This window comes from Saimiri boliviensis, chromosome 17, assembly GCF_048565385.1.
Source record: "Saimiri boliviensis isolate mSaiBol1 chromosome 17, mSaiBol1.pri, whole genome shotgun sequence".
In the NCBI taxonomy this organism is placed as follows: Eukaryota; Metazoa; Chordata; class Mammalia; order Primates; family Cebidae; genus Saimiri; species Saimiri boliviensis.
Genome location: NC_133465.1, coordinates 27,680,499 through 27,700,209, shown reverse-complemented (window position 1 = coordinate 27,700,209; position 19,711 = coordinate 27,680,499). Strand labels below are relative to the sequence as shown.

Below are 19,711 nucleotides of genomic sequence, written 5' to 3'. Positions count from 1 at the left end.
CGCAATCTCGGCTCACTGCAATCTCTGCCTCCCAGGTTCAAGTGATTCTCCTGCCTCAGCCTCCTGAGTAGCTGGGATTACAGGCACAAGCCACCACACCCAGGTAATTTTCATATTTTTAGTAGAGATGGAGTTTCACCGTGTTGGCCAGGATGGTTTCAATCTCCTGACCTCGTAATCTGCCAGCCTCAGCCTCCCAAAGTGCTGGGATTGCAGGCGTGAGCCACCGCACCCGGCCTAATTTTTGTATTTTTAGTAATTTTTGTATTTTCATCATGTTGGTCAGGCTGGTCTCGAACTCCTGACCTCAGGTGATCTGCCCACCTTGGCCTCCCAAAGTGCTGGGATTACAGGCATGAGCCACCGCACCTGGCCTCTTAATTTTTGAGATGGAGTCTCACTCTCTTGCCCAGGCTGGAGTGCAGTGTATGATCTCGGCTCACTGCAACCTCACCCTGCCATGTAGCTAATACTACAGGCACCTGCCACCATGCCTGGCTGATTTTTGTATTTTTAGTAGAGATGGGGTTTCACCATTTTGCCAGAATGGTCTTCAACTCCTGACCTTGTGATCAACCCACTTCAGCCTCCCAAAGTGCTGGGATTACAGGTGTGTGCCGTCAGGCCTGGCTTTTTTTTTTTTTCTCTCTTTTTAGACAAAGTCTCACTCTGTCGCCCAGGCTGGCGCCATCTTAGCTCACTACAACCTCTGCCTCTCAGGTTCAAGTGATTCTCCTGCCTCAGCCTCCCAAGTAACTGGGATTACAGACGTGTACCACCGGGCCCAGCTAATTATTGTATTTTTAGTAGAGACAGGGTTTTGCCATGTTGGTCAGGCTGGTCTCGAACTCCTGACCTCAGGTGATCCACCTGCCTTGGCCTCCCAAAGTGCTGGGATTACAGGCATGAGCCACCTCGTCCAGCTGCCCCTAAATTTTTAATATTGATGTTTGAGAGATATTCTACTTACCTCTACTTACCAAGAGGAAAAGAGACATAAACATATTAAACCTCAAGCATTTCATATACATTTCCCAGTTAATCTACATAATAACCCTATGAATACAGATGAGAAAACTAAAGCTGAAGGAAATAAAGAAGTCTTCCCACAGTAACACTGCCTATAAATGATGGAATAAGCTCAGGATGTTTTGAATTCAAAGCTCATGTATGCTCTGTGCACTTCACTCTGCTTCCTGAGGCAGGTGAGATGCTTTAGTATCCACTTGCCTGAATGTTAATGTCTGCCCACAAAAATAAGTTGGAGCTCTGGAGTAGAGAACACCTGATGATTCAGAATCGTTCCGGAGTGCTATATTTCTTCGACTGCTGAGACTGTACCCCTCAAAGCCAGCTGTCCACTCTTTTTAAAAGATATTGAAAACTGTTAGAATCTCTTGAGGAATATCTTCAATACAGACACATTAAATAAAACATGAAAATGGGAAAGACTACTCGTAGGGGCCATGGTCAAGTTCAATAAAAGAAAAGATTCCGTTAACAGAGTATCATGATGAGTCCCACACATTATAAAAAAGATTTTACTACATTTCTGCATAATTTTCACATAATAAATAAGTGTTAGCTCCTATCTAATAAAACCACAGTTCAAACATAATTGCTTAAACTTATTCCAACCTGATAAAAATCTAATTAATAAATGAGTCTATATCTTCTAAAAAAAAAAATGCAGGAGAGAGATCAATTTCAAATCATAAGACTTTTAAGAAAATGTTCCTCTCCAGATATTTCTTGAGGGTTTGGAAAATCAGCATCAGCTGGGCACAGTGGCTCATGCCTATAATCCCAGAATTTTGGGAGGCCAAAGCAAGAGGATTGCTTAAGCCCAGGAATTCAAGACCAGCCTGGGCAACATAGTGGACCCCGTCTCAACAAAAAAATAAAAAATTAGTGAGGCATGGGGTGCACGCAGGTGGCCCCAGCTATATGGGAGGCTGACGCAGGAGGATCTCGAGGTCAGGCTGCAGTAAGCCATGACTGTACCACTGCACGCCAGCCTGGGTTGACAGAGTGAGACCTTGTCTCAAAAAAACTAAACAAATAAAATTAAAATTAAAAAAAGAAGAAGGGCCGGGTATGGTGGCTCATGCCTGTAATCCAAGCACTTTGGAGGCCAAGACTGAGGGTGGATCACCTGAGGTCGGGAGTTCAAGACCAACCTGACCAACATGGTGAAACCCTGTCTTTAAAAAAAAAAAAAAAGGAGAAGGCCAGGTGCGGTGGCTCATGCCTGTAATCCCAGCACTTTGGGAGGCTGAGGCAGGTGGATTACGAGGTCACGAGATCCAGACCATCCTGGCCAACATGGTGAAACCCCATCTTCACTAAAAAATACAAATATTAGCTGGGTGTGGTGGCATGCACCTGTAGTTCCAGCTACTCAGGAGGCTGAGGCAGGAGAATTGCTTGAACCCAGGAGGCAGAGACTGCAGTGAGCCGAGGTTGTGCCACTGCACTCCAGCCTGGCGCCTGGCAACAGAGCAAGATTCTGTCTCAAAAAAAAAAAAAAAAAAAGAAGAAGAAGAAAAAGGATTATCAGTGTCCTGCACGATATTTTCAATCTTTGGTTTTTAGAGAGGTTAAAAATCTCATCCAGTATTTCTTTTATTTCTTTTTTTTTGGACTCTGAAGATAAGAACTGATGAAAACAAAAATCGCATGAAGTAACCTGTGTAAAAGACATGGTGCATGTTGTTCTTATCAATTCAGGATCTATGCTTAGAATAGCTGGTTGTCAGGAGGCGGAAGTTGCAGTGAGCCAAGATCATGCCACTGTACTCCAGCCTGGCAAAAGAGCAAGACTCTATCTCAAAAAAAAAAAAAAAAAAAAGAATAGCTGGTTGTCAGTGTCCTGACCTTAGCATAGACTACAAGAATTCTAATATACAATTAGGCTTCAAGAGAGGAGAGATTAGCAGCATACCATGAGGCACCAATGTGGAATGACCTATCTGGGGGACGCTCCAAGGACTCCACTCCTGTCGGCCATCTCCTCGGGCGCACACTCTGAACTGATAATCAACATTGGGGTCTATGTGCAATACAATGAATTCAGTTTCAGAACCTACATATACATCCTCAAAATGATTTGAAGTAGATTTGCGAAACTGGAGCCTATAATCTTGGGCTGTAAAGTCGTCATCCACCTAGGGAGAAAAACTTTATGTTAGGTAAAAAACAGAAAATGACTTCTCGCAGCATCACTGCTTAAAAACTTTGAATGGAGCTATTTTGGACCAAGCAGACAGGCCCACATGCTGAATATGGGGTATTTTTGAGAAGGCCACAGGAAATATGTCATCACATCATTATCTCCTTTTTTTCTGAGACAGAGTCTCACTTTTTACCCAGTCTGGACTGCAGTGGTGCGATCTCAGCTCACTGCAGCCTTGACCTCCCGGGTTCAAGCCATCCTCCTCTCTCAACCCAAGTAGCTGGGACTACAGGCGCACATCCTTATGTCCAGTTAATTTTTTGTAGAGACGGAGTTTCACCATATCTCAGTTCTTGAACTCCTGAGCTCAAGCAATCTTCCCATCTCAGCCTCTCAAAGTGCTAGGATTACAGGTGTGAGCCACTGCCCCTGGACTCCCTTCTTTTCTTTATTGGATCATGTGTTCTATACTTCTCTGTCTGATATAAAAATGTCTGCTTCCTTTGAAAAAATGGCATGTTTTCTAATCAATGCCAAAGATAAAACATTCAAGATTCAATGATAAATTTCCCACAACTATACATCATTCATAATAACCAAAAGATAATTAACATATAGTATACAGGACCCCCATTAATTTTTAGGGCTCCTGTATATATTCTGTATGTTAATTTAATTAGCCACCCAATAGAAAAATGGGTAAAAGACATAAATAAGCATTCTACAGGATAAGAAATATAAATAGCCAAAAATATACATTATAAATATTCAACCTAATTTGTAACATGGAAAATACAACCTAAAAACCGCAACAAGGCAAAAAGTGGTGGCTCATGTCTATAATTCTAACACTTTGGGAGGCAAAATCAGGGGAACACTTGAGCCCAGGAGTTCGAGGCCAGCCTGGGCAACACGGCAAAACCTCATCTCTAGAAAAAATAACAAAAATGAGCTGTGTGTACAAGCACATGCCCGTAGTCTCAGTTACTTGGGGCTGAAGCAGGAGGGTCACTTGAGCCCAGGAGGTCAAGGCTGGAGTGAACATGATTGTGCCACTGTACTCCAGCCTGGGTGACAGGGTGAGACCCTGTCTCAAAAACAAACAAACAAATAAATAAAATAAAACCACAACAAGTCACATTTAGGCAAAAATATAAAATCTCACAATGCAAATTATTGGTCAAGATATAGAATAAGAGAAACTCACATACTGCCTGGAGGCTAAAATGATACAATCATCTTGTAGAAAGTCTATCATTACCTATTAGCATATGGATCCAATACTCTAAGACGACCTCATAATTTTACAGCTAGGTAAATATTAATATTTTACAAGTTTCACATATGCTCACAAGGAAACGCAAGTAAAAATACTTAGAGCAAAAAAACTGGAAGTAACTAGGCCCACTGATAGGAGTTTGAGGCCAACACGGCAAAACCCTGTCTTGACTAAAAATACAAAAAAAATTATCTGAATTAGCTACTGAACCTGGTGGGGAGTGGGGCATGGTGCAGAGGTTGCAGTGAGCCAAGGTAGCACCACTGCACTCCAGCGTGGGCAACTGAGCAAGACCTCATCTCAAAAAAAAAAAAAAAAAAAAAAAAAAAAGCAAGGCACAGTGGCTCACACCTGTAATCCCAGCCCTTTGGAAAGCCGAGGTTGGTGGATCACTTGCGGTCAGGAGTTCGAGATCAGCCTGGCCAATATGGTGAAACCCTGTCTCTACTAAAAATACAAAAATAAGCTGAATGTGGTGGCGACAGGTGCTTGTAATCCCAGGTACTGGGAAGGTTGAGGCAGGAGAATCACTTGAACCTGGGAGGTGGAGATTGCAGTTGGCTGAGATCAAGACACTGCACTCCAGCCTGGACTCCGTCTCAAGAGAAAAAAAAAAAAAAGAAAATCTCAGTTAAGAGTGTAGCTAAGCCAGGCGCGGGGGCTCAAGCCTGTAATCCCAGCACTTTGGGAGGCTGAGGCGGGTGGATCACGAGGTCAGGAGATCGAGACCATCCTGGTCAACACGGTGAAACCCCGTGTCTACTAAAAATACAAAAAATTAGCTGGGCATGGTGGTGCATGCCTGTAATCCCAGCTACTCAGGAGGCTGAGGCAGGAGAATTGCCTGAACCCAGGAGGCGGAGGTTGCAGTGAGCCGAGATCGCGCCATTGCACTCCAGCCTGGGTAGCAAGAGCGAAACTCCGTCTCAAAAAAAAAAAAAAAAAAAGAGTGTAGCTAAAAAGATAAAACAAGAAAAAGAAAGATAGTTTTTATCAGTATGATAAGACAGGGTGGAAACAAATACATAGAATCGTCTTCAGATTCAAGCACTCATCTCTGAATGATGTATTTGTCAACAGCCAAAATACTATGACTAATTTGGACATGGTTTCTATTAAAATATAGTAACTTGGCCGGGTGCGGTGGCTCAAGCCTGTAATCCCAGCACTTTGGGAGGCCGAGGCGGGTGGATCACAAGGTCGAGAGATCGAGACCATCCTGGTCAACATGGTGAAACCCCGTCTCTACTAAAAATACAAAAAATTAGCTGGGCATGGTGGTGCGTGCCTGTAATCCCAGCTACTCAGGAGGCTGGGGCAGGAGAATTGCTTGAACCCAGGAGGCGGAGGTTGCGGTGAGCCGAGATCGCGCCATTGCACTCTAGCCTGGGTAACAAGAGCGAAACTCCGTCTCAAAAAAAAAAAAAAAAAAAAAAAAATATATAGTAACTCGCCGGGCACGGTGGCTCACGTCTGTAATCCCAGCACTTTGGGAGGCCAAGGTGGGTGGATCACGAGGTCAAGAGATCGAGATCATTCTGGTCAACATGGTGAAACCCCGTCTCTAATAAAAATACAAAAAATCAGCTGGGCATGGTGGCGCGTGCCTGTAATTCCAGCTACTCAGGAGGCTGAGGCAGGAGAATTGCCTGAACTCAGGAGGCGGAGGTTGCGGTGAACCAAGATTGCGCCATTGTACTCAGGCCTGGGTAACAAGAGCAAAACTTCGTCTCAAAAAAAAAAAATAGTAACTCATATTAATAATATAACTTAACACATAAAACTCTCAGCAATACTAAGTGTGTAATGAAACTACACTTTAGGAATCTTATTTCAAAAGTATTAGTTCAGTGTTTAACAGAAAAAATATTTTTTTCAGATGGACTCCATCTCACTCTGTCACCCAGGCTGGAGTGTAGTGGCACAATCTTGGTTTACTGTAACCTCTGTCTCCTGGGCTGAAGCCATCCTCCCACCTCAGTCTTTTGAGTAGCTGGGACTCACAAATGCACATCACTATGCTAGCTAATTACTTTTTTTTGTATTTTTGGTAGAGATGGAGTTTCACTATGTTGCCCAGGTTGGTTGAACTCCTGAGCTCAAGCAATCCACCTGCCTCAACCTCCCAAAGTGCTGGGATTAAAGGCGTGAGTGTGGTCCAGAAAATATTAAGACATTCAATATTGACTATAATCTTTTGGCTTTTCTAGTAAGTAGAAATGGAAGAAATCCTCAAGTCATTAAGGTAAACCTAGAAAATATGTGATGAGAAACAATGTTGTAATACAGAGACTTTAAAAAGTTCTTTCAAAACTATTTATCTAAAACTGGAAGAGCAGCTGGGCACAGTGGCTCACGCCTGTAATCCTAGCACTTTGGGAGGCTGAGGCAGGTGGATCACCTGAGGTCAGGAGTTCAACACCAGCCTAGCCAACTGGTGAAACCTTGTCTCTACAAAAAATAGAAAAATTACCCGGGCATGGTGGCAGGTGCCTATAATTCCAACTAATCGGGAGGCTGAATCAGGAGAATAGCTTGAACCCAGGGGAAGTGGGGAAGAGGGGGTGCAGAGGTTGCAGTAAGCTGAGATCATGCCACTTCATTCCAGCCTGAGCAAAAGAGTGAAACTCCATCTCAAAAACAAAAACAAAAAAAAAAAAAAGAAAGAAAATGAAACTTGAAGAGCTACCTCAGTATTCTCTGTGACTTCATTTTAGTCAAAGATTGTTGTTTGGGAAGAAAAAATATATTCAAAAGTAGTTAATGAAAAAATCTGAACGGCCCCTAAATCTCAAACCCATAATGTAGAAGCCATTTCTAGAATTCTGAATTACATACCTTACACCATCGTACAATGATGCCTCCAGGTTTCTCTATTAGTTCTTCTATCTGTACTGGTGGGCGAGATGCTACTGTTCCATGCTTAAAAATGTGGTCTTTCACTATGTTAAGAATTGAGTCATCCAACTGAGCAGATAAACAAGGCACATCAACCAGTAAAGGTACTTCTGGCAAGCTGAGGAAACAAAGCTCATGTGTTATGAGACCTCTAACTGATAGTTAAAAAATACAAGAAATATTTTAGAGTAGTCACATGCTTGAAAGATCCTGAAGTCCCCAATAAGTAATTCTCATGGCAGTAGGGGATGTGCAAGATGTTACACAAAGATTCTCTTTTCAAATAAATATAAGCAAGACAAAATTGGTAGAACCCCAACTGTCCAGTTTATGCCAAAAGATCTGGTTTATTGGAATATGACTCAGTTTCAACAAAACATTGAGAATTTCTAAAATTTTACAATTCTTTTATACGTTGGAATGAAAAAATCTGAGCCATACTAAAGTACCAAAGATTATAATCACAACTATTTCATATTAGTAACAGTGGTAATGGGCAGTGAAACCCCCCTCCTTTTTTTTTTTTTTTTGAGACGGAGTTTCACTCTTGTTACCCAGGCTGGAGTGCAATGGCACGGTCTCGGCTCACCGCAACCTCCGCCTCCTGGGCTCAGGCAATTCTCCTGCCTCAGCCTCCTAAGTAGCTGGGATTACAGGCATGTGCCACCACGCCCAGCTAGTTTTTGTATTTTTAGTAGAGACGGCGTTTCACCATGTTGACCAGGATGGTCTCGATCTCTTGACCTCGTGATCCACCCGCCTCGGCCTCCCAAAGTGCTGGGATTACAGGCTTGAGCCACCGCGCCCGGCCTTTTTTTTTTTTTTTTTTTTTTGACACAGTCTCACTGATATGGTGTAGTCTCGGCTCACTGCAACCTCCACCTCCCAGATTCAAGAGATTCTCCTGCCTCAGCCTCCCGAGTAGTTGGGACTACAGGTGCATGCTACCACACCTGGATAATTTTTTATTTTTTGTTTTATATTTATTTTGAGATGAAGTCTTGCTCTGTTGTCCAGGCTGGAGTGCAGTGGTGCAATCTTGGCTCACTGCAACCTCTGCCTCCTGGGTTCAAGTGATTCTCCTGTCTCAGTCTCCCCAGTAGCTAGATGACAGGCATGCACCACCATGCCTGCTTAATTTTTTTTTTTTTTTTTTTTTTGAGACAGTCTTGCTCTGTCACCAGGCGCCAGGCTGTATTACAGTGGCCCAATCTCGGCTCACTGTAATCTCCGCCTGCTGGGTTCAAGCAATTCTCCTGCTTAAGCCTCCCGAGTAGCTGAGACTACAGGTGCATGCCACCATGCCCAGCTAATTTTTGTATTTTTTAATAGAGACAGGGTTTCACCATGTTGGCCAGGACGGTCTCAATCTCTTGACCTCTTGATCTGCCCGCCTCAGCCTCCCAAAGTGCTGGGATTACAGGCATAAGCCACGGTGTCCAGCCTTTTTTTTTTTTGAGATGGATCTCACTGTCGCCTAACCACCATGCTTGGCCTGAAAAACCTTGAAATACATATTCTCTTATCTCCCTCAATCAAAATCTTGAAAAGAGGGAGGAAAAAAAAGCAGACATAGTTTAAATGCTTAAAAGTAAGTCCAAAAGGCACAAATTCTTTTACCTGTCCAACTGAATGTGCGAGGCCTTTTTGGTAAAGCTCCACAGTTTCTCATTCTCTTCTCCCACACCATCAAGCATGGCGATCTCACCTACAATCAAAAATAAGAGAACTTGTACAGTGGAAATGATCGAATATAAAGTAATCAACATAGCTGGTGGCTCACACCTATAATCCCAGCACTTTGGGATGCTGAGGCGGGCGGATCATGAGGTCAGGAGATTGAGACCATCCTGACCAATACAGTGAAACCCCATCTCTACTAAAATACAAAAAATTAGCTGGGCATGGTGGCTCGCGTCTGTAGTCCCAGCTACTTGGGATGCTGAGGCATGGGAATCGCTTGAACCTAGGCGGTGGAGGTTGCAGTGAGCCGAGATCATGCCACTGCACTCCAGTCTGGTGACAGAGCAAGACTCCATCTCAAAAAAACAAAACCAAACAAAAAGTAATCAATACAACTCATGTCTGGGTGGGTCTCTAGTGTTCTTAGAAATAGTTCTTAAGTGATGCCACAGTCAAATTCCCAAAAAGTTAAAGTAGAAACTATTTTAGAAGTGACTTTAAGATCAAATCCAAGAGGAAAAGGGATACATAGTGGCAACGTTTTGCTAGAGATGAAAAATCTATCTGCTCTATATGAGGAAATCAACCTATTTTAGGCAAAGCAGAAGGTCCAGGGACTTCTTCCCATCTCTCCTACAGAATCATTATGAACTTCAATAGGAGCCAGTATAAAATACTGCCCTGAGAGGAGCAATAGGGGATAAGGTGTTTTTGTTTTTGTTTTTTTGAGACTAGGTTTCATTCTGTCACCCAGGTTGGAGTGCAGTGGTAAGATGATAACTCACTGTGGCCTCAAACTCCCGGGCTCAAGCAATCCTCCCACCTCAACCTCCCAAGTAGCTGTGACCACAGGTGCATGCCACCATGCCCAGCTATTTTTTATTTTTGGAAGAGACAAGGTCTCACTATGTTGCCAGGCTGGGCATAGGGCTTGAAAAGCCAAATGATGCAGCTATGTTTTCCTAAAAAGAGTATCATACATCAGATTATAAATTAATCAACAAGCCGGGCGCGGTGGCTCAAGCCTGTAATCCCAGCACTTTGGGAGGCTGAGGCGGGTGGATCACGAGGTCAAGAGATCGAGACCATCCTGGTCAACATGGTGAAACCCTGTCTCTACTAAAGATACAAAAAAAAAAAAAAATTAGCTGGGCATGGTGGCCCATGCCTGTAATCCCAGCAACTGAGGAGGCTGAGGCAGGAGAATTGCTTGAACCCAGGAGGCGGAGGTTGCGGTGAGCCGAGATCGCGCCATTGCACTCCAGCCTGGGTAACAAGAGCGAAACTCCGTCTCAAAAAAAAAAAAAAAAAAAAATTAATCAACAGAACACTAAAATGTTACAGAGAGGCATATGAAAATGACCAACTTCTATGTCCGTCCACAGCCCTGAAGAACACTGCCAGAACTCTATTCTATGTGAATGTGCCCCGTAGTTACTCAAGTTTTTAGGACCACATGACCTTCTCCTTCACCAAAAGAAAAACAGAGACATGGCCAGGCACTGTGGTTCATGCCTGTAATCTCGGCACTTTGGCAGGCTGAGGCGGGCAAATCACCAGAGGTCAGGAGTTCGAGACCAGCTTGGTCAACGTGGTGAAACCCTGTCTCTACTAAAAATCCAAAAATGAGTTGGGCATGGTGGCATGCACCTGTAGTCCCAGCCAGTAAGCGAGGCTCATGCATAAGAATTGCTTGAACTCGGGAGGTGGAGGTTGCAGTGAGCTAAGATCGCATCACTGTACTCCACCCTGGGCAACAGTGTGAGACTCTGCCTCAAAATTAAATAAATAAATAAAATCCCCAAAATTCCATAAATAAGTTTTTGTCCTTTGAGAGAGGAGGAAAGAGTCCGACATTAAAAATATTCCGGCCGGGTGCGGTGGCTCAAGCCTGTAATCCCAGCACTTTGGGAGGCCGAGGCGGGTGGATTACAAGGTCAAGAGATCGAGACCATCCTGGTCAACATGGTGAAACCCCGTCTCTACTAAAAATACAAAAAATTAGTTGGGCATGGTGGCGCGTGCCTGTAATCCCAGCTACTCAGGAGGCTGAGGCAGGAGAATTGCCTGAACCCAGGAGGCGGAGGTTGTGGTGAGCCGAGATGGCACCATTGCACTCCAGCCTGGGTAACAAGAGTGAAACTCCGTCTCAAAAAAAAAAAAAAAAAAAAAAATTCCTGAAGTTTCCTTCTGCTGCTGAGATGTATAGTAATTTTTTTAAAATTAAAAAACATAAAATAGGCTGGTATGGTGGCTCACACCTGTAATCCCAACACTTTGGGAGACTGAGGTGGGTGGATCGCTTGAGGTCAGGAGTTCAAGACCAGCCTGGTCAACACTGTGAAACCCTGTTTCTATTAAAAATACAAAAAATTAGCTGGGCGTGGTGGTGGGCGCCTATAATCCTAGATATTCAGGAGGCTGAGGCAGGAGGCTCACTTGAGCCCGGGAAGCGGAGGTTGCAGTGAGCTGAGATCACGCCACTGCACTCTAGCCCAGACAACACTGTGAGACTCTCAAAACAAAACAAAAAACCCATAAAATAAAATTTTGGACATATAAAAATATTCAAGTATTAAATGCTATAACAATCAGACATATGCCTCAAATAATTTCTTCTTTTTGAGACAAGAGTCTCACTCTGTCACCCACGCCGGAGTGTGATGCATAATCACAGCTCACTGCAGCCTCAAACTCCTGGGTTCAGGGGATCCTCCTGTCTCAAATTCCCAAATAGCAAGGATTACTGGAATGTGCTACTAGGCCCAGCCAGGATTTATCTTCTAAAATAAAAACAAATGATCAGTCCTCAGGGTGATGAGTGTATACTCCTGGTCTGTGCTGCACTGCTTCTGGATTTGTTTCCAAACGCAAAGGCACCAAGGAAAGACATTCTGTGGTACTTCTAGAAATACTTTCTCAAAAGCACTGTCATGGTCAGTGGTAAATAAACACTTCTCACTGAAGATAAGACAAAAACGTAACTAGCATGTAAAGATAACACTAGTACTATACTCTAAGTGGGACCAAAAGAAGATGAACTTCTAGGTAGAGTGAGCCTTGTGAGTCATCCACACTTTTTCCCACAACACTCTCAGGACTCATTCTGCAAAAGGCATGGAATTCAGTCTCCTTTCCTGGCTCCTTCCTCAAATGACCTTTAAATGTTGGTGACCCTTAGCGTTCTAATCTCTTTCATCTGCTCTTCTCACATTACATGGTATCCTTTGATGATTTCCTTATTCTGATGGATTGAAATTTGATATACATGCCATTAACTGCCATACTGACATCTCCTAGTATGATCTGTCTCCTAAGAATCATACCCATATTTCCATCTTAAGCACCTCAAGGCCAGGTGTGGTGGCTCATGCCTGTAATCCCAGCACTTTGGGAGGCCAAGGTAGGTGGATCACCAGGTCGGGAGATCGAGACCGTCCTGGCCAACATGGTGAAACCCCATCTCTACTAAAATACAACAAAAAATTAGCCGGGTGTGGTGGTGGGCACCTGTGGTCCCAGCACTCCAGAGGCTGAGGCAGGGGAATCACTTGAATTCAGGAGGTGGAGGCTGCAGTGAGCCAAGATTGCGCCACTGCACTCCAATGCACTCCAGCCTGGGGACAGAACAAGACTCCATCTCAAAAAAAACACCACAAACTCACCATGCCCAAGCCAAATGCCTAACTATGTACTAAAGCCCTCCCCTCCTCCTTCATTTCCTGTGTCAAAAAGTAAAACACAGCACTGCCATTTACTCAGAATCCAAAAGCAGGCTGATTTTGGTCATCACAAATCCTTCCCGTTCCACTCCATCACATATGTAGGTAATCATCTACAGTCAAGTCACGCTAAGTAAAATCATCAATTCTATTTCTGCAGGAAAAAAAGTCTCTATCTTGTTTTTTTGTTTTTTGAGTTCAGAGTTTTGCTCTGTCACCCAGGGTAGAGTGCAGTGGCACGATCTCAGCTCACTGCAACCTCCACCTCCCAGGTTCAAGAGACTCTCCTGCCTCAGCCTCCCAAGTAGCTGGGACTACAGGCTTATGCCACCATGCCCAGCTAATTTTTGTATTTTTAGTAGAGACGAAGTTTTGCCATATTGGCCAGGCTGGTCTCGAACTCCTGACCTCAGGTGACCCACAAGCCTTGGCCTCCCAAACTGCTGGGATTATAGGTGTAAGCCACTGCGCCTGGCCTTTTGTTTTTATTTTTATTTTTTATTTATTTATTTATTTTTTTTTTTGAGACGGAGTTTCGCTCTTGTTACCCAGGCTGGAGTGCAATGGCGCGATCTCGGCTCACCGCAACCTCCGCCTCCTGGGTTCAGGCAATTCTCCTGCCTCAGCCTCCTGAGTAGCTGGGATTACAGGCACGCGCCACCATGCCCAGCTAATTTTTTGTATTTTTAGTAGAGACGGGGTTTCACCAAGTTGACCAGGATGGTCTCGATCTCTCGACCTTGTGATCCACCCGCCTCGGCCTCCCAAAGTGCTGGGATTACAAGCTTGAGCCACCGCGCCCGGCCGGTTTTTGTTTTTATTTTTAAGAGACAGGGTTGGCCGGGCGCGGTGGCTCAAGCCTGTAATCCCAGCACTTTGGGAGGCCGAGGTGGGTGGATCACGAGGTCAAGAGAGCGAGACCATCCTGGTCAACATGGTGAAACCCCGTCTCTACTAAAATACAAAAATTAGCTGGGCATGGTGGCGCGTGCCTGTAATCCCAGCTACTCAGGAGGCTGAGGCAGGAGAATTGCCTGAACCCAGGAGCCGGAAGTTGCAGTGAGCAGAGATCGTGCCACTGCACTCAAGCCTGGGTAACAAAAGCGAAACTCCGTCTCAAAAAAAAAAAAAAAAAAAGAGACAGGGTCTCGTACTATTGCCCAGGCTGGAATGCAGTGGTGCAATCATAGCTCAAGTCTCTTCTCACATCAGCATCCCGAGTAGTTGGGACTACAGGCATGTGCCACCATGCCTGGCTAATCAAAAAAAATTTTTTTTGTAGAGACAAGGATCTCACTATGTTGCCTAGGCTAGTCTTGAACTCCTCACCTCAAATGATCCTCCTCTCCTGTCTAGCCTCCCAGAGTGCTGGGATTACAGGTGTGAGCCACTGTGCCTGGCCCAAAATCTCTTAAAACCAGTCCTGCCTCATCTTTACCAGCCATTGCCTTTACCATTCCCACCGAGATTATTCTCTAATAACTTTTTTTGAGACTGAGTTAAAAAAAAAAAAAAAAAAGGTTTTTTTTGAGATTGATGCTGGGCTCAAGCAATCTACCCACCATGGCCTCCCAAAGTGCTGGAATTACAAGCATGAACCACTGTGTCCGGTTTCTAGTAACTTTTTTTTTTTTAGACGAACTCTCACTCTGTCACCCAGACTGGAGTGCAGTGGTGCAATCATGGCTCACTGCAACCTCTGTCTCCCAGGTTCAAGCGATTCTCCTGCCTCGGCCTCCTGAGTAACTGGAATTACAAGTGCCTGCCACCACACCTGGGTAACTTTTGTATTTTTAGTAGAGATGAGGTTTTACCATGTTGGCTAGGCTGATCTCAAACTCTTGACATCAAGTGATCCTCATGTCCTGACATTCCAAAGTGCTGGGATTACGGGCCCACACTATCCCGCCCAACCTTGGCCTCTAGTAACTTTTTCATCAGTCTCTTTTCCCTCTAGTCTTAAAATCTCTGATACAGTCTCCAAAACATAGGCAGGGTCTTTTTTGTAAAATGCACATCTGATCATGTCACTCTGCTGTTTAAAATGCTTCAACTGATCCTTGAATATGCCATTCACTCCATTTATGATCATATTACTTCTGCTTGGAATCATGCTGTTACCTTCTCTTTTTCCTATATCTGTTTGATGAATTGCTTCAAGCCTCTGTGGAACTCTTCTTACAGAAAGCTATCCCACACTTTTCCAGACAAAGTACTTCCTCTTCTATGCTCCAATAAGGTCTTAGATCTCTTATCATGTATTTCTCACTGGGCTCTGAATCCCAAAGGAAATAACTCTTACCTATTTTATTCTTTTATTGATTGATTGATTGACAGAGTCTCACTCTGTCACCAGGCTGGAGTGCAGTCTCGCAATCTCGGCTCATTGTAACCTCTGCCTCCTCGGTTCAAGCAATTCTCCTGTCTCAGCCTCCCAAATAGCTGGAACTACAGGTGTGCACCACCACACCCAGCTAATTTTTGCATTTTTAATGAGACGGGGTTTCACTATATTGGCCAGTATCATTTCGATCCCTTAACCTCATGATCCACCCACCTTGGCCTCCCAAAGTGTTGGGATAACAGGTGTAAGCCACTGTACCCAGCCTATTTATTTATTTATTTATTTTTAGATGGAGTCTCACTCTGTTGCCCAGGCTGGAGTGCACTGGTACAATCTCGGCTCACTGCAACCTCTGCCTCCTGGATTCAAGTGATTCTCCTGCCTCAGCCTCCCAAGTAGCTGGGACTACAGGCACATGCCACCATGCCCAGCTAATTTTTTGTATTTTTAGTAGAGATGGGGTTTCACCATGTTAGCCAGAATGGTCTCGATCTCCTGACCTCATGATCCATCTGCCTCGGCCTTCCAAATTACTGGGATTACAGGCTTAAGCCACTGTACCTGGCCTCTTATTCTTGTATTTTTTGAGACAGGGTCTCACTTTGTCACCCAGGCCGGAGTACAGTGGTGCAATCATGGCCCACTACCACCTCAATCTCCTGGCCTCCAGGGATCCTCCCACCTTGGCCTCCTAATTAGTTGAGACTCCAGGTGCATGCCACCACGACCAGCATTTTCTTTTTTTTTTTTTTTTTTGTAGAGACAGGCTGTTGCCCAGGCTGGTCTCGAACTCCTGACCTCAAGTGATCCACTTGCTTCGGCCTCCCAAAGTGGTGGTATTATAGGTGTGAGCCACTGCACCTGGTTCCCTTGTTTATGTTATATACCTGACAAAGACCTAGTTGAAAGAAGGTGGGAAGACACAAAGAAAGGAAGGCAGCAGGGCATGACTCATAGAAATAATTGGCTAAAGACAGGAGTAAACACCAATCACATCTTTTTAACTTTCTAAATAGAACAATGGAGACTATAATTGTGGTGGCTCTTGCCTGTAATCCCAGGACTTTGGGAGGCCAAGGTGGGAAGATTGCTTGAGAACAGCCTGGGTAACACGGTGAAACCCTGTCTCTAACAAAAATATAAACATTAGCTGGGCATGGTGGCACACACCTGTAATCCCAGCTATTTGGTAGGCTAAGGTGGCAGGATCACCTGAGCCACTGAGGTCAAGACTGCAGGGGGCCCTGAGAGTGCTACTACACTCTGACCTGGGCAACAGAGCAAGAGCAAAACCCCTGCATAAAAAAAAAAAAGAAAAAAAAAAAAAGAATATAATTTGATTGTAACACAGAGGCCAGGTGCGGTGGCTCAAACCTGTAATCCCAGCACTTTGGGAGGCGGAGGCGGGTGGATCACGAGGTCAAGAGATCGAGACCATCCTGGTCAACATGGTGAAACCCCGTCTCTACTAAAAATACAAAAAATTAGCTGGGCATGGTGGCGTGTGCCTGTAATCCCAGCTACTCCGGAGGCTGAGGCAGGAGAATTGCCTGAACCCAGGAGGCGGAGGTTCAGGAGGCGGAGGTTGCGGTGAGCCGAGATCGCGCCATTGCACTCCAGCCTAGGTAACAAGAGCAAAATTCCATCTCAAAAAAAAAATGATTGTAACACAGAGGATAAATGCTTGAGAGGATGGATACCCCATATTCCACGATGTGATTATTACATGCTGCATGCTTGTATCAAAACATCTCAATGTGCTCCATATCATTTATTCTTCATTGTTTTATAACACTTCAACTGCACTTGTCATGGGGATATCTAACTGTATATGTGTTATCCTATATTACAAACTGTCTCTAGGTAAGAACATTCTAAGAACTCCACAGCTGGCAAGAAGCCTGCTATCTTGAGAAATCAGCAAACTGTCAATCTGAACAAACCATCTTTAACATGTGATATGGTTTGGCTCTGTGTTCCCACCCAAATCACATCTCAAATCGTACTCCCATAATTCCCATGTGTTGTGGGAGGGACTCGGTGGGAGATAACTGAATCATGGGGCAGTTTCTCCCATACTGCTCTCAGTAGTGAATAAGTCTCATAAAATCTAAGGGGATTTTAAGGGGAAACCCCTTTTGTTTGGCTCTTATTTTCTTCTCTTGTCTGCCACCAGGTAAGACATGCCTTCACCTTCTGCCATGATTGTGAGGCCTCCCCAGCCATGTGGAACTGTAAGTCCATTAAACCTCTTTCTTTTGTAAATTGCCCAGTCTTGGGTATGTCTTTATCAGCAGTGTAAAAATGAACTAATACAACAGGCTCCCTGGTCTCCCACCTTCTCGGACTAAGTCCTCTGCAGTGTTGACTCCATGTTCTATGAGCTTCTGGCAGTCATCTAGTGGTTTAATGGTCTCCTGTTCAATGGTGTCCACCTCTTGCAAAAGGGTCACCAATCGCTCATCCAGGAGCTTCCCAAGGGTTCCCTTTAAATCATTAAAATGCTGTTTGAGAACATCCCTTGTCTGTGATGCACTCTCTTTGATCTAAAAAGAAATAAAAAAATACTCAAAATCAGAATCTCTAAAAAAGGCTAATCCATAGGGATAATTCACAGTAATCTAAAAGCACTGAATAACTATCATCTTCAATTTAGTAAAAAAGAAAATTAATTGAAATTATATAAATTTAAGGTGTGATGTTTTGATATACGTATACATAGTGAATTGTTATTATAGTCAAGCTAATTAACATGTCCATCTCTTCACATGGTTACCTTTATGTGTGGTGAGAACACTTAAGAACTCTCCTAACACATTCCGAGTATACACTACACTATTAGTAACTATTGTCCCCATCCTATACTTGAGATCTCTAGAATTTACTCCTCTTAAATAACTGAAACTTTGTACCCTTTGGCCAACATCTCCTAATCCCCAACTCCATCCCTGGCAAGCACCATTCTATTTTCTGCTTCTACGATTTTGCCTGTTTTTTTTTTTTGAGATGGAGTTTTGCTCTTGTTACTCAGGCTAGAGTGCAACGGCACGATCTCGGCCCACTGCAACCTCCACCTCCTGGGTTCAACCAATTCTCCTGCCTCAGCCTCCTGTGTAGCTGGGACTACAGCCGTGCGCCACCATGCCCAGCTAATTTTTTTGTATTTTTAGTAGAGATGGGGTTTTACCATATTGACCAGGATGGTCTCAATCTCTCGACCTCGTAATCCACTCACCTCGGCCTCCCAAAGCACTGGGATTATAGGTGTGAAGCACCGTGCCCAGCCGATTTCAACCTTTTTTTAGATGCTACATACAACTGAGATCATGCAGTATTTTTATTTCTATATCTGGCTTATTTCACTTAGAGTAATGTCCTTCAGGTTCATCTATGCTGTCACAAGTGACAGAATTTCCTTCTCTTTTAAGGTTGAATACTATTCCATTGTATATATACATCTTCCATTCATTGATAAACTAAATGTGATTCATTTGCACGAACAGGCAGAAGTACACAGAATTGGCCTTCAAGTCAGATAGAATAAGCCAAATCTTGGTTTCATCATCCACAAACTACGTCAATTTGGTTACGTTACTTAAATATTCCATGCCTCAATTTCCTTATTTGTCAAATGGGCATTATAATAGTTACTTTGGCTAGGCACGCTGTCTCACTCCTATAATCTCAGCACTTTGGGAGGCCGAGGTTGGCAGATCATCTGAGGTCAGGAGTTCGAGGCCAGCCTGGCCAACATGGGGAAATCCCATCTCTACTAAAAATACAAAAATTAGCTGGACATGGTAGGGTGGGCCTGTAATCCCAGCTACTTGGGAGGCTGAGGCAGGAGAACTGCTTGAAACTGGGAGATGGAGGTTGCAGTGAGCCGAGATTGCACCACTGCATTCCAGCTGGGCAACAGAGTGAGACTCCATCTCAAAAAAAAAAAAAAAAGAAAGAAAGAAATAGGCTGGGTGCAGTGGTTCACACCTGTAATCCCAGCACTTTGGAAGGCTGAGGCGGGTGGATCATGAGGTCAGGAGATCAAGACCATCTGGGCCAACACGGTGAAACCCTGTCTCTACTAAAAATACAAAAAAATTAGCCGCGCATGGTGGCACATGCCTGTAGTCCCAGCTACTTGGGAGGCTGAGGCAGGAGAAATGCTTGAACCCAGGACGCAGAGATTGCAGTGAGCCATGATCACACCACTCCAGATGGGCGACAGTGCAAGATTCCATTTCAATTAAAAAAAAAAAAAAAAAAAGCCTGAGGACAGGTGTTCAAGACCAGCCTGGCTAACATGGTGAAACCCTATCGACACTAAAAATGCAAAATGCAAAAATTAGCTAGGTGTGGTGGCAGGCGCCAGTAAATCCCAGCTACTAGGGAGGCTGAAGTAGAAGAATTGCTTGAACCCAGGAGATGGCGGTTGCACTGAACCGAGATCATGCCACTGCACTCCAGCCTTGGTGAAAAACACTCCATCTCAAAAAAAAAAAAGCCATGGTCAGGCGCAGTGGCTCACACATATGATCCCTGTACTTTGAGAGGCTGAGGCAGGAAGCTCACTTGAACCCAGGAGTTTGAGACTAGCCTGGGCAACATGGAGA

General features: G+C 44.2%; 1 protein-coding gene across 2 annotated transcripts in view; it reads right to left on the bottom strand.

Annotated features, from left to right (window-relative positions):
- The window catches only part of CRLF3 (cytokine receptor like factor 3), a 49,660-nt gene that overhangs the window by 13,119 nt on the left and 16,830 nt on the right, over positions 1-19,711 (bottom strand). For both annotated transcript variants that reach the window (XM_074388403.1, XM_003931473.4), the window contains exons 2-6: positions 17,440-17,647; positions 8,973-9,060; positions 7,293-7,470; positions 2,945-3,167; positions 1,231-1,363 (exon numbers count right to left, since the gene is read on the bottom strand). In XM_074388403.1, coding sequence (XP_074244504.1) covers positions 1,231-1,363; positions 2,945-3,167; positions 7,293-7,470; positions 8,973-9,060; positions 17,440-17,647 — 830 coding nt within the window. The remainder of the gene's footprint in view (positions 1-1,230; positions 1,364-2,944; positions 3,168-7,292; positions 7,471-8,972; positions 9,061-17,439; positions 17,648-19,711) is intronic.